At 46.7% G+C, this 23,101-nt stretch overlaps 1 protein-coding gene across 1 annotated transcript in view; it reads left to right on the top strand.

Moving 5' to 3' along the window:
- The first annotated feature begins 9,470 nt into the window (after window positions 1–9,470).
- The window catches only part of LOC120996096 (MYG1 exonuclease-like), a 41,089-nt gene continuing 27,458 nt past the window's right edge, over window positions 9,471–23,101 (top strand). The window contains exon 1 of the mRNA XM_040425801.1: window positions 9,471–9,716. Within this exon, the coding sequence (XP_040281735.1) occupies window positions 9,495–9,716 (222 nt within the window). The 5' untranslated portion in view covers window positions 9,471–9,494. The remainder of the gene's footprint in view (window positions 9,717–23,101) is intronic.

The raw sequence follows: 23,101 nt of genomic DNA on the forward strand, positions 1-23,101 counted from the left end.
CTTGAGTTAGGCCTGAGACCTAGTACTCTGAAGGTCCAAATTTCTGCCCTCAGCTCCTTCTACGACTGCGTGAAAATCGCAGTAAGATTTATATTGTACGTTTTTCACGCAACACAGGCCCCATAGAAGCGAATGGGGCTGCGTGAAAATCGCAAGCAAGTGCGAATGCGGTGCGATTTTCACGCACGGTTGCTAGGAGACTATCGGGATGGGGACCAGATCTTTATTTTCCATTGTAACATGGTTATAAGGGAAAATATTCACATTCTTAATACAGAATACACTTGAACGCTCAGCCTGTCATGTCTTCTTTCTTTTTTGATAAAAAGGACCTGTGGTGATGTCACTGCGCTCATCACCATAGTGATGGACCATGTGATGAGCGCAGTGACATCAAAAGGTCCTTTAGCCAGGTCCTGAAGAAAGTAGAAAGAAGAGGAGATCCGCTACGCGATCAAGTGGATCAGGAGGTTCTTCAGAGCAGTTTCAAGATTGAGACCCTCTCTGAGATCCAGAGCTCCGACTTGGGATCTTAACATCGTCCTAGAAGGCCTAAACCTCCATTTGTACCATTGTCGGAGATCTCTTTAAAACACCTTTCCCTAAAAACTGCTATCACCTCAGCCAGATGCATTGGAGAGATCCAGGCCTTTTCTTGTAGAGAGCCCTACCTCCAGATCAGCAAAGATCACATCCGTCTAACTCTCGACCCAGGTTTTCTCCCTAAAGTAGTCTCCCCTTTCCATCTAGAGCAGGAGATCTTCCTACCCTCTATCCCTAGATCCGAACATACAGGGTCTAGCGATAGGTTACATCTCCTGGATGTTAGGGACATAGTTATCCATTACCTGGATTCTACCAGAGATTTCAGGGTGGATAACAATCTTCTTATTCAGTTTTCGGGAAAAAATAAAGGAAAGAAGTTAGCCAGGTCTTCCATAGCGAGATGGATCAGATCCACTATTGAATGTTGCTACAAGATCCAGAACAAGCCCAGTCCTGGAAATGTTAAAGCCCATTCTACTAGGGCCACTGCCTCTTCTTGGGCCGAGAAAGGAGGGGTCTCGCTGGACCAGATCTGTAAAGCCGCAACCTGGTCTAGCGCTAATACTTTTGTAAGACACTACCGTCTTAATCTTCCGGACTCGAATGAAGCTCTTTTCGGCCGGAAGGTTTTACAGGCGATATCCCCACCCATTTAGTTATCTGATATGTCTCAATGTGGGCCGTCATGGTGGATGAAATGGAAATACCGCAATTAGACTTACCGGTAATTCAGTTTCCTTGAATCCACCATGACAGCCCATACTATTCCCCTTCCCAAAAAAAAAATATATATATATATATATATATATATAAAAACTTGGTATATAAGTTGCATATACATGCAGAAGATTAATAGGAGTTTAAGGGTATGAATCAATATCCTTTTACTTTTGTTCCACCTTTCGGGTAATTGTAAAGCACTGAGGAGGTGGAGGGGTGGGGGGTTCTTAAACTCTGTGTTCCTGCCCCTACAGAGGTCAAGGGTCAATCTCAATGTGGGCCGTCATGGTGGATTCAAGGAAACGGAATTACCGGTAAGTCTAATTGCGGTTTTTTTGTGGACCGCAAAATGCATACGGTCGTGTGCGTGAGCCCTTAGACAGGAACCCCCTCCATATGAAGCTTATATACCTTTACTGAGCCTGCAGTCACCTGTATTAAGCGGAGTACTAGATTGGTTTTGCTTTTCCTGTGGAAACATTCATCAAAAACTGCTAAAGGTGTTATGTGCCCATGGCAACCCCTTATATCCAACGAAGGATAGGTTGTCAATATTTCCAGGATAACCCCCTTTAACGTATACACGGCAAAAAGCTGCCGACGTATATATTAAACAGTCAGTTGATTGCTGCATGGCATCCAGCATAGGCTATAGTGGCATCAGTTTGACCAGTATGTCGTGAAAAGCTTATGATGCCATTCTAGCCTATGGGTGATGGACGACACTGTTGGGCATCTGTTTAACGCAACCATGACCCAAGGACTATAACATAAAAGCTCATGATATATACAGTTAACGGACGCCTATGTAAGTCGGTCTACTGACTGTAAGGCCTCTTTCACACAGGCGTCGCTTGTGAGGGCCAGACAAGATGCAGGAAAATGCGCTGATTTTTCACGCGAGTGCAAAGCGGTTTAATGCGTTTTGCGCGGGAGAAAAATCAGCATTTTTGGTACTCAGACCCGGACTTCTTCACAGAAGTTCGGGTTTGGGATCGGTGTTGTGTGGCTTTTATTATTTTCCCTTATAACATGGCTATAAGGGAAAATAATAGCATTCTTAATACAGAATGCTTAGTAAAATGTCCATTGAGGGGTTAAAAATAATAAATAAATAAATTTAACTCTCCCCATCCACTTCATCGCGGATCTCCTCTTCTTTCTACTTTCTTCAGGACCTGGCTAAAGGACCTTTTGATGATGTCACTGCGCTCATCACCTGGTCCATCACTATGGTGATGAGCGCAGTGACATCACCACAGGTCCTTTTTATCAAAAAAGAAAGAAGACATGACAGGCTGAGTGTTCAAGTGTATTCTGTATTAAGAATGTGATTATTTTCCCTTATCACCATGTTACAATGGAAAATAATAAAGATCTGGTCCCCATCCCGATCATCTCCTAGCAACCGTGCGTGAAAATCGCACCGCATTCGCACTTGCTTGCGATTTTCACGCAGCCCCATTCGCTTCTATGGGGCCTGTGTTGCGTGAAAAACGTACAATATAAATCTTACTGCGATTTTCACGCAACACACCAGTGATGCATGAAAATCACAGCTCGTGCAAGGCCCCATAGAAGTGAATGGGTCCGGGTGCAATACGTTCACCTCAAGCATTGCACCCGCACGGAATTCTCGCCTGTGTGAAAGGGGCCTAAGTCTACCAGATGGAGACCAAAAGGACATACTTTTGGCCTACATAGATGTGTTTGGCAACTACATCAGGAGCATTCCCAGCATGCCAAAATTGAGACATAGAAACGCAGCCTCAGCTGATGATCGTAGCCCCAACTTGTGTGACCCCTGGAAGATTGTGGATGCAGATGACAAATGTAGAGGTACGTTCATATGACGTATAGGCAGGATCCAGCCAGTGCATTACTGGTATAGCATGAGATTACAGGGCCCTGCAAACAGCATGGACTAATCTAAGACAATGTATGAATTAATTGACTTTACATGCAATAAAAAAGAAAACGGATTCATGCTTTGTATAGGAAATACATTGAAAGTACAGGTAAGTGGTAACAGTTAGGAAAATCACACCTTATACAGCCACAGCGCCCATCATCCCCAGACCAAGTCTCAACAGTTCTTTAAGGAGTTAGACAATTTATATGTACATTTTTATATTTTTTTTAAAAAGGGCCATAAACAGTACGTTCCATTCCTGCAACCATACATGACTTTGTATTTTACCCCGCCTTCCCCATTACTGGCGATGTATACAGGAAGCTGGACTCCTCCGCAAGATGACCGCCGCATGTGCCTGGCTTCCTCCACTTTGGCCGCAGCGGTGCTGAATGGTAACTGGAGGCGTCCAGTGCATGCACAAGATACAGGGGATTGTGCTGTCTGTATCTGCACATGTTCAATGTCTGTGCTGAAGTGGATGTGGTCAGGAACCCCCCTGAGGAAGCAGGCATGTGATCGCCACCATCTTGCATCCTATAAATGCGGAGGAGGCCTGCGTCCTGTATACATGGCAAATGAATGAGAAGAAGGCAGCACTCCAAAATAAGGCTGACATTGGGTGAATAAAACATGGATTTATTTTGGAGTGCTGCCTTCTTCCTATTCATTTGTCGTGAGGATTTGGATTTAGTCTCCCTGGAAGCGTGCAGCAGCTTTTTTATTTTGTCTTTTTTTTTTTTGCGGTGCCCCTCCAACTGTATCTTTTTGCTTTTTACATGGCGATACTGGGGCAGTCGGGGGGTCTTTACTGTCACAGCTGGAGTAACACACGAAGTAACTTCTGGAGGCATGAATGAAACATTACAGTATATGGTCTTACAGGTGCAAGAAAAAGTATGTGAACCCTTTGGAATGATATGGATTTCTGCACAAATTGGTCATAAAATGTGATCTGATCTTCATCTAAGTCACAACAATAGACAATCACAGTCTGCTTAAACTAATAACACACAAAGAATTCAATGTTACCATGTTTTTAGTGAACACACCATGTAAACATTCACAGTGCAGGTGGAAAAGGTATGTGAACCCCTAATGACATCTCCAAGAGCTAATTGGAGTGAGGTGTCAGAAAACTGGAGTCCAATCAAGGAGATGAGATTGGAGGTGTTGGTTACTGCTGCCCTATAAAAAACACACACCAGTTCTGGGTTTGCTTTTCACAAGAAGCATTGCCTGATGTGAATGATGCCTCGCACAAAAGAGCTCTCAGAAGACCTACGATTAAGAATTGTTGACTTGCATAAAGCTGGAAAGGGTTATAAAAGTATCTCCAAAAGCCTTGCTGTTCATCAGTCCACGGTAAGACAAATTGTCTATAAATGGAGAAAGTTCAGCACTGCTGCTACTCTCCCTAGGAGTGGCCATCCTGTAAAGATGACTGCAAGAGCACAGCGCAGACTGATCAATGAGGTGAAGAAGAATCCTAGAGTGTCAGCTAAAGACTTACAAAAGTCTTGGGCATATGCTAACATCCCTGTTAGCAAATCTACGATACGTAAAACACTAAACAAGAATGGATTTCATGGGAGGATACCACAGAGGAAGCCACTGCTGTCCAAAAAAAACATTGCTGCAAGTTTACAGTTTGCACAAGAGCACCTGGATGTTCCACAGCAGTACTGGCAAAATATTCTGTGGACAGATGAAACCAACAACACTATGTGTGGAGAAAAAGAGGCACAGCACTCCAACATCAAAACCTCATCCCAACTGTGAAGTATGGTGGTGGGGGCATCATGGTTTGGGGCTGCTTTGCTGCGTCAGGGCCTGGACGGATTGCCATCATCGAAGGAAAAAGTAATTCCCAAGTTTATCAAGACATTTTGCAGGAGAACTTAAGGCCATCTGTCCACCAGCTGAAGCTCAACAGAAGATGGGTGTTGCAACAGGACAACGACGCAAAGCATAGAAGTAAATCAACAACAGAATGGCTTAAACAGAAGAAAATATGCCTTCTGGAGTGGCCCAGTCAGAGTCCTGACCTCAACCCGATTGAGATGCTGTGGCATGACCTCAAGAAAGCGATTCAGACCAGACATCCCAAGAATATTGCTGAACTGAAACAGTTCTGTAAAGAGGAATGGTCAAGAATTACTCCTGACCGTTGTGCACGTCTGATCTGCAACTACAGGAAACGTTTGGTTGAAGTTATTGCTGCCAAAGGAGGTTCAACCAGTTATTAAATCCAAGGGTTCACATACTTTTTCCACCTGCACTGTGAATGTTTACATGGTGTGGTCAATAAAAACATGGTAACATTTAATTCTTTGTGTGTTATTAGTTTAAGCAGACTGTGATTGTCTATTGTTTGGACTTAGATGAAGATCAGATCACATTTTATGACCAATTTGTGCAGAAATCCATATAATTCCAAAGGGTTCACATACTTTTTTCTTGCAACTGTATGTATACATTACACAGGAAATTGTACTTTCACATGTAACAGATTTGCTGCAGAAGTCTCTGGGCTCATTCATGTGAATGTGGTTTAAGGGAATCCATAGGTTTGCTGCAGAAACAACCCTATTTAGAAGAATGGAACCAGTTTTCAGTTGCATAAATATTTCCAACACGTCTGCTCCATGTGAACATAGCCTAAGGCACAATAGAAAACTGATCCGTCCCCTAGGGACTCTCAATGGATCCGTCATGGCTGTAGAAGACATAATACAACCGGATCCGTTCACGACGGATGCATGCGGTTGTATTATTGTAACGGAAGCGTTTTTGCAGATCCGCAAAAAACACTAGTGTGAAAGTAGCCTAAGACAGCTCTCGTCCTGAACTTTCAGCACTGACGAGGTCCCATAGCATTATATTGATCTATAATGCTATGTAACCCTTACAGTTCTGGAATGTGTTGGATAACACTAACAGCATTATGTCAGTGTAATCCAATACATTCCAGACCTCTAAGGCTGGGTTCACACGGGCGTTGAGGGAAAAAATGGGGGTGTGTTGCGGGAAAATGCGCTTTTTTTCTGCGCGAGTGCAAAGCGTTTTGCACGCGCGTGAGAAAAATCGGCATGTTTGGGATCGGTGTTGTGTAGATTTTATTATTTTCCCTTATAACATGGTTATAAGGGAAAATAATAGCATTCTTAATACAGAATGCTTAGTAAAATAGGGCTGGAGGGGTTAAAAAAAAAAATAATTAAAAATTAAACTCACCTCATCCACCTGTTCGCGCAGCTCGGCTTGTCTTCTATCTTCTTCTTTGAGGACCTAGGAGGAAAAGGACCTTTGGTGACGTCACTGCGCTCATCACATGGTCCATCACCATGGTGATGGACCATGTGATGAGCGCAGTGACCTCACCAAAGGTCCTTTTTCCTATCGCCCATGACAGCACCACCGGAGAGAGGAGGATCAGCCCCACAGAGACAGGAAACCTGCAGAATAAAACGGGCGGGCATACTCCTCCTCTTCAGTGTGGTTTCCTGTCTCTGATGGGAAGCCTGCAGATCGACATGCTGGATCCTTCCCTCTGGTGGTTCCCCACTAACCTGCGATCCCTGGTAAGACGGCAAGAGCTGGCAGAGTCACAACTGAGCTCCGGAGGGGGCGGCAGTGTACGGGGAGACGGCGGCATGTGTTACGCCGGAAGAAGACGCTGACCACCAGGGGGAGGAAGAGGAGCGGCTCCGGCTGTGAGCAGGCCGTGGAGCGCTCCTAAAGTCACATGGCCGGCCTCTGACGCCGGCAGTGACGTTATCTACAGGCGCCTATGAGAGGAGCGCGAGTTTGTTGGCCGGCGTCTCTTCTGAGTAGCAATGGAGGACGAGAGCCATCAGAAGCGGTCCGAGGATCCCACGGTTTCTGCCCCAGCTAAGCCCAAAAAAGTGGGGGCAAAGAAGAAAAATAAGGAGTGTGCGTTATGCAGCATGGGGTTGCCATCTGAATGGTAAGATGGAAATGTCTAAACATAACTGTTAGTTATAGCTTAGACGGAGTATCGCTTGGGTGGTTACATTATGACCTGCAACCTGTGTAATTCATTTTCCCAGGGATAAGAAGATGTGCCAGGTCCTCAAAGAAGAAGATAGAAGACAAGCCGGGCTGTGCGAACAAGTGGATGAGGTGAGTTTAATTATTTTTTAACCCCTCCATCCCTAATTTGCTTAGCATTCTGTATTAGGAAAGCTATTATTTTCCCTTATAACATGTTATAAGGAAAAATAATAAAGATCGGGTCCCCATCCCGATCGTTTCCTAGCAACCATGCAAGAAAATCGCACCGCATCTGCACTTGCTTGCGGATGCATGCGATTTTCACGCAGTCCCATTCACTTCTATGGGGCCTGCGTTGCGTGAAAAGCGCACAATATAGAGCTTGCTGCGATTTTCACGCAACGCACAAGTGATGCGTGAAAATCACCGCTCATGTGAACAGCCCCATTGAAGTGAATGGTTCTGGATTCAATGCGGGTGCAATGCGTTCACCTCACGCATTACACCCGCGCGGAATTCTCGCCCGTGTGAAAGGGGTTGGTCCATTCACACGTCCGCAAATCTGTTCTGCATTGTGTGGAACGGAATTGTGGACCCATTCATTTCTATGGGGCCGCACGGTGTGCTGCCCGTATCCGTTCATAGAACATGTCCTCGTCCGCAATTGCGGACAAGAATAGATTAGGCATTTTCTATTAAGTGTCGGCGATGTGCGGTCTGCAAAATACGGAACGCATATTGCCGGTGTCCGTGTTTTGCGGATCCGCAAAACACTTACGGACGTGTGAATGTGAAAGGGTTACATAGCATCTTAACTCAATATAATGCTTTGTGACCCCGGCAGTGCTGGAAGTTCAGGACAGGAGCTGTCTGATACTCACGCTCTGTGCAACTCGCTCATCTGAAAGTAGCCTAAGTCTAATTACAGCCGCAAGTCTTGGCCTGACATCAAGGTTGAAGGACCTGATCAAAGGTTGAAGGACCTGATCTAACCTCATCGATCCCTATAGCACTATTAGTTTGGGTGATGAGATCCATGGTCTGGTAGGGACATGCCATAATGCTGTGTGTTACACTTGTGTGAATCCCTTCCTTCTCCATCGCTGCATATAGGCCACTCAATGAATGCCATGTACATTTCAATGGCACACCAGAAGACAAACGTGGGTCCAGGAGAAGGGTCCCAAACCATACACAGTAGATAGAGAAATAAAGACCCCTGATCAGGCAGTGGCAGTCGCGTCCTGCTCCGATCCTGGCGATCATGAGATCATTGGGTGACTGTAGAAGACGCTGGGTCTCAGCCGACCCGGATCCACCCTGCAGTGCATGTCAGGAGGTTCTACGTCAGCCCCAAGTCGGCGATTTGGTGTCCGTCTGATGAAACTGAGACAAACGGATCTGTCCTGGCACACAATGTAAGTCAATGGGGACGGATCCGTTTTCTCTGACACAATAGAAAACGGATTCGTCTCCCATTGACTTTCAATGGTGTTTAAGACGGATCCGCCTTGGCTATGTTAAAGATAATACAAACGTATCCGTTCTGAATGGATGCAGACGACGGTATTATCTGAACAGAGCCGTCCATGACGGATCCGCACAAAACGCCAGTGTGAAAGTAGCCTTATGTGATATAGCCAAAGATTAAAATATATATAAAAAATAGTAATAACAGAACACTCAGACTGCGGCTTCTACAGATCCCCTATATCAAAATCACCAAAGAGTACATTTCAAAAAATATATATATATTTAAAAAAAAGTATTTTAGTTTAAAGGGGTTATCCAGTGTCTAACACATGCCCCCCAATGCGACGGCGGAGCAGCCAATAGCAGGCTGTGACAGCCATGTCGGCTAAGTATAATCTATGTGAGGGGCCTGGGCATTGGGGGGCATGTGGTAGATATTGGATAACCCCTTTTTATTTTGTGCTATTAAAAAAAAACAGACATCCCCCCCCTCTTTTTTTTTTTTACATTCTCAATTATAAAAAATAATACCTATAATAAAAAAAATTGTAAAAAAAAAGATGCAAAGATTATTTAAAAAAGCACAAGGTTAAAGAATGGTATAGCTTTGGATGCATGTACTAAAGAGAATGAAAAAATGTGTCTGGTCAGGAACGGGTTAATAGGGCTGACAAGTGCTATAAAATCAGGATAGCAGGGCCCGGAGCAGGAGCCGCACAGAGCGCTACTATGGGCAAGCGCCCTGACTCTCCATGGCCGCAGCGGCTCCCGGAAGTGTTGGGTCCACACCTTTACCCTTTCCGCTCCACGGTCTATTTGGTTCCACATGGTGTGGCGGGTCGTGCAGTCCCGCACGGTCCATCTGCTCCGCCGCTCCCGCTTCTCCGTCTCTGCAGGCGGCTTCTCTCCACTCTTGATGCCGGAAGACCCAAAGCGGCCCCGACGGGAGGAACGACCCATGGCGCTGAAAATCGGCACCCACAACGGGACCTTCCACTGCGACGAGGCGCTGGCGTGTTACCTGCTGGGGACGCTGGAGCCGTACAGAGTGAGTGCCGCCTTCTGACAGGTGCGCCTATAGGCGGCCGCCTAATCCACCGTGTGCAGGGGGTGCTGATCTAGTATGTCGGGGCTCAGTGCTGGGTCCTGTGGGGGTTAACCCTCCAAGTCCTCGCCATGCTCCAGCTTCTCATTACTGCCTATTAGCCAAAGGCCATCTTTGTTTTGGGCTCTAGAGGGGTTAACTTGTCCCTGTGATAGGCCTTCCTTACACAGGCGGCATGTTCAGCTTTATTCACATATACAGGTGTGTGTGTGTGTGTGTGTGTGTGTGTGTGTTATAGAAAAATAAATAAATAAAAATATATAATATATATATATATATATATATATATATATATATATATATATATTATATAATATAAATTTTTCACAGGGACAGAAAGTGTCTCATTTCGATTAACATTATTTAAAGGGTAGGTTCACACTTGTGTTAACCCTTTCAATACTGGAGTGTGTTTTGTTTTATTTCCGGTCACAGCTGTATGAGGGCTTTTTTTTTGTGTGGGACAAGTTGTACTTTCTAATGCCACCATTAATTCTGGCATAAAACGTAGTGGGAAGCGGTAAAAAAAAAAAAATCCAAATGGGATGGAATTTGGGGGGGGGGGGGTTGGGGGACTTAGTTCCTCCAGTTTTATAGTTTTTTTTTTTTTCTCATGGCTTTTCGTTTGTGGCAAAACTGACCTGTGCCTTTAATTCTCTGGGTCAGTACGATTACAATAATACCCCATATGTATTGCTTTTTTATGTCTAAATGGTGTAAAAATAAATATATATAATAAAAAAACGAAAATCCAGCAGCAGCACTCTTTAGGTTGCCAGGTGCAAATCCCGCTTTAATTCCTGGACCAGAAACAGTAGAACAAAATCGGCGGAATGAGGGCAGCACTCCGGTCTTGTGGTGAAAAAGGTGGATTTTATTACACCCAACAGCAATGCAGCATTTCAGCTCTCTCAATGGAGCCTTTGTCAAGCTACAACATGCAGTACTTTTAGTCCGGCTGCGTTTCGCCATGCTGCCGCCAGAACTTCGCCCCCGCCTCCTTAATAGTCAATGGGGACGGAGCGGCAGTTCGGGGGCCACACGTGAACTAGCGGCAGGACGGATCCGACAGCTGGAACAGTCTGCCGTGCTCCCCTGCCGCTAGTGTGAAACTAGCCTAAATTATGTTTTTTAATTCTTCATTATATACTATCAGGGATTTTTAAAATGGGGTTTACTATTGGAAATTGCTCACTTCTTATCCTGGCCTGCCATCTGGTGGCCAAAATAAGAATTGCAGCATGAACACGATCAGCCTAGTCAGCGAGGCTCATAGTGTTCAGCGCAACTACTGATTCCTCCATTGGCCGCACGGGGCATCGGAAGCTTCTGCGTTTTTGCGCATTTAGATGCCATGATCTCGCTTTATCACAGCATCTAAACCCTTTAATTACCGGGATCGGCATTATTGCTGTCACGGTAATTAGTCCCATGTCTCTGCTGTTTGAAACAGAAGAGACATCCCGGCCATGACTCTCGCATGTGAGAGCGGCAGCCATGTTCGCAAGTCGCTCCAGCGCCGTACATGTAAAGGGTTAAACGGATCAGGCAAGCTGTTCTGCCAGAGTTCACCGGCTTAGGCTCCTTTCGCATATGCGTTTTGCATTCCGGTTTTGAGATCCGGCAGAGGATGTCAAAACTGGAGTAAAACGCTTTGGTTTGATTTAATATATCTAGATGTGTCTGGTCTGTTCGGATGTGATTGTATTAAAGCGAAACTTAACAAACCGGATCCGGCGCTAAAACCAATGTAAGTCGGCTCCTCCTGCTCTATAACATGCTGCCTTACTGTAGATTATTTAGCATTTTCATGGTGACAGTTTCCCTTTAAGAACCTCGGCAACTAGTGCAAAGGATTTTTTGGTACTTGGCTATTGATGACCTATCCCCAGGTCGTTAATATAAGAACGATTGGGGGGGGTGGGGTCTGATTCTGAGTCCAGTGTACATTGTGCAGAAGGAGCTGTAGCCGGTACACTGCACTCCGGACTCTTCTCCAGTCATTTACATACAGCTCCTTCTATAGGTGAGGCTCTTTAATATACAGTTGCAAGAAAAAAGTATGTGAACCCTTTGGAATGATATGGATTTCTGCACAAATTGGTCATAAAATGTGATCTGATCTTCATCTAGGGCCTCATGCACACGACAGTATTTTTTCACGGTCCGCAAAACGGGGTTCCGTTGTTCTCTGATCCGTTTCCGTGTGTCTTCCTTGACTTTTGGAGGATCACCAGACATAAAAAGTGAAAAAAAAATTAAGTCAAGTTTGCCTTGCAAATGATAGGAAAAAAACTGACACGGACGCGGATGACAATCTTGTGTGCCTCCGTGTTTTTTCACGGACCCATTGACTTGAATCGGTCTGCGAACCGCTGTCTGTGAAAAAAATAGGACAGGTCATATTTTTTTGACGGACTGGAAACACGGATCACGGACACGGATGACAAACGGTGCATTATCCGAGTTTTCAACAGATTTGGGTCCGCAGAAAATCACGGAAAACGGAATAACGGACACGGAACACAACAACGGTCGTGTGCATGAGGCCTAAGTCACAACAATAGACAATCACAGTCTGCTTAAACTAATAACACACAAAGAATTAAATGTTACCATGTTTTTATTGAACACACCATGTAAACATTCACAGTGCAGGTGGAAAAAGTATGTGAACCCTTGGATTTAATAACTGGTTGAACCTCCTTTGGCAGCAATAACTTCAACCAAACGTTTCCTGTAGTTGCAGATCAGACGTGCACAACGGTCAGGAGTAATTCTTGACCATTCCTCTTTACAGAACTGTTTCAGTTCAGCAATATTCTTGGGATGTCTGGTGTGAATCGCTTTCTTGAGGTCATGCCACAGCATCTCAATCGGGTTGAGGTCAGGACTCTGACTGGGCCACTCCAGAAGGTGTATTTTCTTCTGTTTAAGCCATTCTGTTGTTGATTTACTTCTATGCTTTGGGTCGTTGTCCTGTTGCAACACCCATCCTCTGTTGAGCTTCAGCTGGTGGATAGATGGCCTTAAGTTCTCCTGCAAAATGTCTTGATAAACTTGGGAATTCATTTTTCCTTCGATGATGGCAATCCGTCCAGGCCCTGACGCAGCAAAGCAGCCCCAAACCATGATGCCCCCACCACCATACTTCACAGTTGGGATGAGGTTTTGATGTTGGTGTGCTGTTCCTCTTTTTCTCCACACATAGTGTTCTGTGTTTCTTCCAAACAACTCAACTTTGGTTTTATCTGTCCACAGAATATTTTGCCAGTACTGCTGTGGAACATCCAGGTGCTCGTGAAAACTGTAAAAGTGCAGCAATGGTTTTTTTGGACAGCAGTGGCTTCCTCTGTGGTATCCTCCCATGAAATCCATTCTTGTTTAGTGTTTTACGTATCGTAGATTCGCTAACAGGGATGTTAGCATATGCCCAAGACTTTTGTAAGTCTTTAGCTGACACTCTAGGATTCTTCTTCACCTCATTGAGCAGTCTGCGCTGTGCTCTTGCAGTCATCTTTACAGGACGGCCACTCCTATAGAGAGTAGCAGCAGTGCTGAACTTTCTCCATTTATAGACAATTTGTCTTACCGTGGACTGATGAACAGCAAGGCTTTTGGAGATACTTTTATAACCCTTTCCAGCTTTATGCAAGTCAACAATTCTTAATCGTAGGTCTTCTGAGAGCTCTTTTGTGCGAGGCATCATTCACATCAGGCAATGCTTCTTGTGAAAAGCAAACCCAGAACTGGTGTGTGTTTTTTATAGGGCAGGGCACCTGTAACCAACACCTCCAATCTCATTTCATTGATTGGACTCCAGTTGGCTGTAGAGTTGTTGCGATACCAAATTTTTGATTCGGTTTCGATACCATGAAAAAGTATTGCGATACTCGATACCATTCGATACCACGCGAAAAATATAAACAAAAAAAGCCACGTGCATTCCTCATTTTTAAAAATGGCGAATCGCGCAGTTTTTATTTTATTTTTTCTGTTCCGGCATTCACCACCTAGATTTTTTTTTTATATTTTAATAGTTTGGACTTTTCTGACGTGGCGATGTAATATGTTTATATATTTTATATGTGAAATTGGGAAAAGGGGGGTGATTTATACTTCATATTTTAGTGTTTTGTTTTTTTTCACTTTTTATTTAATAACTATTTCCCCCCTTAGGGGCTAGAACCTGGGATCTTTCACCCCTTTTCCTATTCACCCTGATAGATCTCTATCAGGGTGAATAGGACTCCACACTGTCCCTGCTGCTCTGTGCTTTGTGCACACAGCATCAGGGATGTTACCATGGCAACCAGGGCTTCTGTAGCGTCCTGGCTGCCATGGAACCCCAGGCTTACACAGCTGGGGCTCCGATCAGAAGCTGCCACTGCACCACCAATGAGGGGGAGTGGAGAGGTCCCTGTGGCCACTGCCACCAATGATTTTAATACTGGAGGGTTGAGAGGGGCCGGCGCACTGTGCCACCAATGATTTTAATGGGATGGGGGGATTGAGGGGGGGGGGGGGGGCACACTGCACCACCAATGATTTTACCCCTTTATACAGGAGGCGGGTACTAGCAGATCAGCGGCAGTTAACTGCCGCTGATCGCAGCTCCCTGTCAGGGGCAGGGTGCCGGCAATGCGATTCTGCTGCCGGCACCCGCCTCCTGTATGAGTTGAAGACTGACTACTGTATATGAGTCCAGACTTTCACTATTAGGCCACACAGAGCGGCGCCCAGCGATGTCTCAGCACTCACCATTTAGTCCTGGGCGCCGCTCCGTTCGCCCGCAGTGCCCCATTACTGTCTCCTCTCCTGCTCCACATGCTGCTGATTACTATCGGAGCGATGGGAGGAGACATCAGCTTCACTAGTGGGCGTTCCTTCTCACTGGCTGTAGCGCTGTCCAATCGCAGCGCAGGGAAAAGGAACGCCCACTAGTGAAGCTGATGTCTCCTCCCATCGCTCCGATAGTAATCCTATCATTGGTGGCGCAGTGCGCCTGCCCCTCTCTTCTCATTGCCGCCCCTCCTCCACCCCCTCTCTTCTCATTGCCGCCCCTCCTCCACCCCCTCTCTTCTCATTGGTGGCAGCGGCAGCAGCACAGGGGGAGGGAGGACAGCTTCCTTCTCCCCGTGCTGCTGAGAGAGAACATGAGCGCGCCGATAGCAGCGCGCTCATGTTCAGAGATACTAGACTGCGCAGAAGCGCAGCCCAGTATCGAAAAAACGGAAATCCCGGTATCGTATCGATACCGGGACAAAAGTATCGATTGGGTATCGAAATTTCGATACCCGCAACAACCCTAGTTGGCTGACACCTCACTCCAATTAGCTCTTGGAGATGTCATTAGTCTAGGGGTTCACATACCTTTTCCACCTGCACTGTGAATGTTTACATGGTGTGTTCAATAAAAACATGGTAACATTTAATTCTTTGTGTTATTAGTTTAAGCAGACTGTGATTGTCTATTGTTGTGACTTAGATGAAGATCAGATCACATTTTATGACCAATTTGTGCAGAAATCCATATCATTCCAAAGGGTTCACATACTTTTTCTTGCAACTGTATAATAGAAGATATTTATCAATAATGGCGTATTTTGCACCAGAAAAATCCTTGCATCACGAGTCAAAAGTGGTGACTTCTCTCACCTTATTTTAAAAATAGCCGGCACCTTTTGATGTCTTTTGTAACTTTAGTCTAATAATCCGTCACTTTATAAACGTGGTGTGGTGTGGTGTGTTTTTTTTTTTTTTTTGTTTGTTTCCTGTCCTAGGAAGTGGATCCTACAGGTATGGCCATAGAGGGGAGTAGTTTCTCCCTGGGCATCTGAGAGTTGTTTTTATTATTAGCTGGGGGCGCCGGGGGACTTCCCCGCTCCACACACCCCGAAGACATGGCACCATTGGGCACTATACTGGAAAGCAGGGCATCTGTACTGAGCGGCTGTGCCTTCATCTTCCCGCTTGTAGCCTGACTTCAGTACGTGCCGAGGAGACACGCGATGAGCTGCCTAGTCCACCTCCGCCTCACTCTTCCCTCACCCCGTGTACTAACCGGGTGGAAATGCCTCCTGCTGTTGCGGGCATCTCCGGCAGTCCAGACAGGCTCCCCGTGCGGCACGCTAATCCGGGAGGGGGTGGAGTCATATTATAATAAGAGGACGGGCCGGGTGGGTCATGTGCACGCGAGAGCATGTGAGATTTGTTCCTGCAGACCAGATTAAATTTAGATACCCAGCCACAAGCCGAGATCTTTTTTTGGGAAGATCCGGATCCAGGCTGTTGAAGGCCGTGGAGAGTACTGGTGACCAGAAGGAGCCGTCTACCCCTGCGCCTGTGGTATGGATGGAGGGTATGTACGGGGGCATATGACATTCTAAACTGAGTTTTAGTCTGTCATCTGTGAAGCGGAAGTATCCCTTTTGAGGAGTCAGATAGTCAATCTTGGGATTGGCCCCAAAGATTGATGTTCCTATAACAAAGGTATACCGTAGATTCTCCCTCCCCTTTGATGATTTGGGTCAGTTAAAAGACACTATGGATAGGAAGGCAGACAGTTTTTTGAGACGTACATGGGAATCGCTGGGGGCCTCTTTAAGCCTAATATTGCCGGTACTTGCACAGCCAGAGCCCTGGTTTTATGGATCAAACTGCTCGAGTCTCAGATTACAGTTATTGCTAAGGCAGCAGACTTTTTAGCAGATGTCTCTGCAGACACTGTTAGATTATCTGCCAGAGCCGCTATCGTTAACTCTGCCCGGCGGGCCTTATGGTTAAAAAAAATTGGTCAGGCGATGTAGCATCTAAGGCCTCTTTCACACTTGCGTTGTCCGGATCCGGCGTGTACTCCACTTGCCGGAATTACACTCCGGATCCGGAAAAACGCAAGTGTACTGAAAGCATTTGAAGACGGAACCGTCTTCCAAATGCTTTCAGTGTTACTATGGCACCCAGGACGCTATTAAAGTCCTGGTTGCCATAGTAGGAGCGGGGAGCGGGGGAGCGGTATACTTACAGTCCGTGCGGCTCCCGGGGCGCTCCAGAATGACGTCAGAGCGCCCCATGCGCATGGATGACGTGATCCATGCGCTTGGGGCGCCCTGACGTCACTCTGGAGCGCCCGGGGAGCCGCACGGACGGTAAGTACACTGCTCCCCCGCTCCCCGCTACACTTACCATGGCTGTCAGGACTTTAGCGTCCCGGCAGCCATGGTAACCACTCTGAAAAAGCTAAATGTCGGCTCCGGCAATGCGCCGAAACGACGTTTAGCTTAAGGCCGGATCCGGATCAATGCCTTCCAATGGGCATTAATTCCGGATCCGGCCTTGCGGCAAGTGTTCCGGATTTTTGGCCGGAGCAAAAAGCGCAGCATGCTGCGGTATTTTCTCCGGCCAACAAACGTTCCGTACCGGAACCGAAGACATCCTGATGCATCCTGAACGGATTACTCTCCATTCAGAATGCATTAGGATAATCCTGATCAGGATTCTTCCGGCATAGAGCCCCGACGACGGAACTCTATGCCGGAAGACAATAACGCAGGTGTGAAAGAGCCCTTAGAACTGCCTATGTAACATCCCTTGCGAAGGAAAGTATTTGGCTCCACCTTTAGGAAACTTTCACACTGGCGGCAGGACGGATCCGACAGGCTGTTCGGATCCGTCCTTCCGCTATTTCGCCGTGCCGCTGGACCGCTGCTCCGTCCCCATTGACTATAATGGGAACGGGGGCAGAGCTCCGGCAGTGCACGGCGTAAGGCCACCGGACTAAAAGTCCTGCATGTCCGACTTTTTAGTCCGGCGGCCTCTCACTGCGAACTGCCGTACTGCGCCGGAGCTCCGCCCCGTCCCATTTATAGTCAATGGGGATGGAGCGGCGGCACGGCGAAATAGCGGAAGGACGGATCCGACAGGGTGAACAGCCTGTCAGATCCGTCCTGCCGCAAGTGGGAAAGTACCCTAAAGGTGGAGCCAAATACTTTCCTTCGCAAGGGATGTTACATAGGCAGTTCTTGGATGCTACATTTGCATACCTTTCTTCCCAGAATTCCAGAGGAGCATGTATGGCCTATAAGTCTCCCCAACTAAAGCGCTCTTTTCATATGCATAGAGCACGATAACATAGTCAAGCATTAAGGGGGTAATTTATCATTTAAGGTTGTTTTTGTCTCGGTTTTAAGTCTGGCTTTGCTTTGTGTGCCTGCGCCAAGTGTATGAATTGGTGCACCTTAATATGTCGCATGACTGTAATGTGGTTTACACCTTTAGATCTAAAAAGTACACCAGTGGGTTGTTGGACAAACACTGGACATGAATAAATGATTATTTGACTGTGTGAAATAGGGATCGACCGATTATCGGTTTGGCCGATATTGAGGATTTTGAACGTTATCGGTATCTGCATCTATTTTGCCGATATACCTGCTCTCAGCGCTCTCTGTGTTCCCTCCGCAGCACAGGGGAGAAGGAAGCAGTGTCTCCCTCCCCCTGTGCTGCTGCTGCTGCTGCCGCTGCCGCCAATGAGAGGAGAGAACATAAGAGGAGGGGATGGGCTGTGGCCGCTGCGCCACCAATGAAGATAAGCCATTCATTCATTCATATACAGGAGGCGGGAGCTGGCTGCAGAATCACATAGCCGGCTCCCGACCTCTATGAACTGTAGCTGCGGTCCGCGGTAGTTAACTCCTCAGGTGCCGCGGATCGCAGCTACCGCTCATAGAGGTCGGAAGCCGGCTATGTGATTCTGCAGCCAGCTCCCGCCTCCTGTATATGAATGATTGAGAGACTTATCTTCATTGGTGGCGCAGTGCGCCCCCCCCCCAAGCCCCCCAGTATTCATTGGTGGCGCAGTGCGCCCCCCACCCCCTTCCCAATCCCGGCCAATAGTAAAAACATTGGTGGCGCAGTGTGCCCCCCCACCCAGTATTACTCATTGGTGGCAGTGGCCACAGGATCCCCTCTCCCCTGCTCCTCCGATCGGAGCCCCAGCAGTGTAAGCCTGGGGCTCCGATCGGTTACCATGGCAGCCAGGACGCTATTGAAGCCCTGGCTGCCATGGTAAGCTCCATGCTGCTGTGTGCACAAAGCACGGAGCAGCAGGGACAATGTGAGCTCCTATTCACCCTGATAGAGATCTATCAGGGGGAATAGGACAAGGGTTCTAGTCCCTAAGGGGGCTAAAAGTTAGTAAAAAAAACCCACAAAAATATTAAGTATAAATGAAAAAGATTTATTAAAAAAAAATACACATTAACAATAAACATATTAATTTTCAGCAGATTTGTGTAGGAATTTTTTTTTTTCTCAAAAATGAAAATTCCCAGAATATCGGTACAAATTATCGGTATCTGCCCTAAAAAATCAATATCGGTCGATCCCTAGTGTGAAATGATAACAGTCTAGGGAATAGATAGGGAATACCTGGAGGGGACAGCACCCAAAAAGGATTTAGAGGAGGCCCATGCAGTATTACAGGGAGCAAGCCCTGCCCCCTGCTGGGGGAAAATAGAAGGCAGCCCGCTGTGATCAGAAAGATGGAGATAGAAACATTCACTAAGAATGGACGAGCAGAAGTACGATAAATCACCAGCAATATTTATTCCTCAAGAAGTGGAGGTGGACCAGAGATGTTATGTGGTCTATTACAGTCCATTAGAAAGTCCCCATGGCAGGTGCTGATGGATCGAGCAGGAATTTGGAACTTGGAGAAGGGATACTCATTATCAAGTCTTGTAGGCCTTGTAGATGCAGTGGACGAAGGTGTGTCCTCCACTTGTCGGTGATGTTCTTCAGGTGGGAGGTAGGTGGATATGAGGCAGCCTTGCAGGTCTTTCCTCTGATGCTGTCGGTGTTTAGTCTTTTTTTGAGGAGTAGAAGAAGAGAATTTTGCAGATCAGGAGGTCCAGAGACTGACCCAGGTGCTACATCCGCAGAACACTGCACCTGCAGTTGATTTGTCATTGCTGTTTATGTGCATGAAATTGGATGGTGACCAAGATGGAGTCATCCCATAGGTGGGAATCTAAAAAAAACAAATCTATATGTCAAGAAAAGGGTAAGTGAGAAAATGATGTAAATTTTGCTACATGTAAAAGTCACTTACCTGGGCAAACTCCAAAGACTCTTACAGCAATTTTCACGCCCCCTCGGCGCCCCGTGCAGTTTTTTTTTCTGTCTTGGTGGTATTGACAGAAGATGGAGATGTTTTTAGAGCCGCTAAAAGCAGTCCCTGCGGCACAAGGGACAGCGGTGGCTGTTTTGGAGCCACTGGGCGATGCAGGTAGGATGGTATAAATGGCCGCATGGCAGGGATGTCACCTGCTCACCCTGGATGAAATCAGTGAGGCAGATGACGCAAGACTGTTTCTCCTCTGCATTGATGGTCCTTGCAGGGAGGTCTCCAATTTGCTGGGCCCTGGAGCTTGGTGGAGGCTGGTGGGGCACACCCAGTGGAGCCGGTGTTGGGGGCTCTGGCGGTGGTATGGCCTGAGGTCTCATGGTGCCCATCCCCTGCAGCTGTTCTAAGATGTTAAAGAGGCGATCCCATGCAGGGTGTATGGGAGACCTCCTGGGTGGCTGCATCTCCCTGGTCCTGCGGCTCGGTGGTATGGGCCGAGGATGTTGGAACTCAGGGGTGGTGGGCCCAGCACTCTCCCGGCTGCTCTCCCCAGATGGTCGGGGGTCTTGGGCCGGCTCAGCTCTTATTGGAGAGCGGCTTCTCTCCCTGGCAGATGGTAATTGCCGAGGTGGAGCTCTGACTCTGGAGACATTAGGATGTTGCCTGTCTCTCCCAGATGCTGATCTTAATCGCTCTCGCAGGATAGTCTGACCTAAAAAAAAGAGCAAAGAAATGAAGACGAATGGAAGTATTTCCAGTATATGATTGATAGAACAGAAGATGGGCTCCAGATACTGGATCTATCTAGTATTTCTTCTATATCTGTCTGCTGTTGTAGCCTGGACATAGTGACTTAGGTGGTCTTTTTGGTTCCTGTTAAAGGGCTGTCCAGCTTTTTTTAAGTAATAGTCCATTCTCAGGACAGGCCATCTATAGCTGATCGTCAGTAATTGGACACCTCTCCCGCACACTGATCAGCTGAAACTTCACTGCACGATCAGCATTGTAGAGTCCAGCGCTTGTCACTGCTGCTGTCATTGAAGTCAATGAGAGCTGTGATTAGCTCTGTCCACTGTAGCTCCAGTGTTGACTTCTGGTGACAGAGCTACACGGAAAAGCTGATCGGCAAGGATGTGGGGTGCCGGACCCCTGCCGAGCATCCTGTGATCCTATTATGAGGATAGACTGTCACTTAAAGTCTGGACAACCCCTTTAACCAGTGTAAGGCTACTTTTACATCTGTGTTTTCAATTCCGCTTTTGAGATCCATCATAGGGTCTCAATAGTGGATGAAAACACTTCAGTTTTCTCCCCATTCATTGTCAATGGGGACAAAACTGAGCGAAACTGAATGCGCCAAAATGCGTTCTGTTTGGTTGCACTCCCATCGCGGACAGAATCTGTCCGCGATGTGGTGTGGCGCAAGATGGATCCGTCCTGACACACAATGTAAGTCAATGGGGACAAATCCGTTTTCTCTGACGCAATAGAAAACAGATCTGTCCCCCATTGACTTTCAATGGCTATATAAGACATAATACAACCGGATCCGTTCATGACAGATGCAGGCGGTTGTATTATTGTAACCTCTCAATGTTCACCCCCTTTTACATCTCAGTTATGACCAGATGACATAGTTGCACCCATGTGTCCTGTTGGAGTTTAGACTGGTTGTCCCCACTACAGATAATGAAATCAAAGTCTGCCCAATTCTTCTTCAGAGCATCACTTACCTTCGTTCTCGGGCCGACTGAGCCAGGAGTTGTTATCGGCGTTTAGCTGTCGTAATTCCCGGGATCCCATCTCTGGTTTCCCGAGCCGGACCTGATGAAAATGTCCTCAAGTGGCCCCGATATTATTGGGCCTTGTGGAGAAAAAATCAAAGGAAAAAACAATCGGAAGCAAACACTAGAAGAAAAATCCAGTTCTCTCTTCCGGAGCCAAAATGCAGTTTACACCGAGGTGTGAACTCAAGAAAATGGCGCTGAGCTGACTGTGCAGAGGTGTCTTCTAGGTTCCTGAACATTGTGATGTCATACAGAGGAACCTGCTGTAGATCAGTGCTTTGTGACATCACCACAGCCTGGCCACCATGATGCTTCCTGCCAACTGCTCAGTATCTACAATGGTTGTTATCTCCTCTACTTTATTAGTCTCTTATTTTTTTCACTTCCCTGATATTTTATTAAACTTTTTCTTCTTTTTGGATGCCCTCCCGGCTTTGTCTGTAGGGAAACTGCATGATTAAGTTTGTGTGTACAATAGTGGCGGAAAAAAGTCACAGGTTGTGGCACATGCGGTATTTACACCATAATATGCAACCTTTTTGTGCTTCTCGACAATTTAGCAAAGTGGTTCAAAAATGTGAGGAGCGAAGCTTCCCCCAGATTTACTATAATTTACACCAGGAACCGGCATAAATTATAACTCGTGTCTAATCCAGCTTCTAGAGGACATGGATTTGACTTTGTGGCGCACGGTGGGCCTGAGATGTGTCTGATTTATTAAGAATCGTCTTCCTCTTCATATATCTGGTCCATCTCACTCCGGGGCCCAGAAGATCAGGTCTGACGTAGGAATCTCCAGTCTGGATGAATCCGGGCACAGAGTCCCTGCCGCTCAGGACTGTGCAGTGTAGGCCCTCATTGTGTCGCTGTATGGTGCTCTGTGGGGTCCATGTTACATAGAGAATACATTGGTTATATGGCACCCAGGGGAGCGTGCCGCCATTTATTTTCAGTGGATTGAATGGGCGACCCCTTTATGCCGTACACTGCGTGGCGCTTACATAGGAAATCCATCTCTTAGTGCAGCTCACCAGTTCTTGGCCCCTCGCATGGATTCTGTGTGTAAACAGTTGACTCCAGCATCCCGTCCATAGTAATGAAAATGGCAGTTGAAAGCATTCGGCGCATGTGCAGACACGCGGCAGGACCCCCTGTATCTGCGCATGCGCTGAATGCTGTCTGAGCCGGCACAGAAGAGGACACAGCCGGGCACTGACGTGACCTCCGCCATCTTGATTGCTGTAGACGCGGCTGCTGCTGGTGGCCACTGTTTGTACATGGACTCCATGTACAGGTTTCCCAGCACCCACTTATTTATGGTATTGTAAAGGGGGCTTCAAAAAGTGACTGACCCCTTTAATCATCTCCATGTGGAATACAGTAGAAGACCACCACTTATTAATAATACTATTATA

This window comes from Bufo bufo, chromosome 3, assembly GCF_905171765.1.
Source record: "Bufo bufo chromosome 3, aBufBuf1.1, whole genome shotgun sequence".
Taxonomy (NCBI): domain Eukaryota; kingdom Metazoa; phylum Chordata; class Amphibia; order Anura; family Bufonidae; genus Bufo; species Bufo bufo.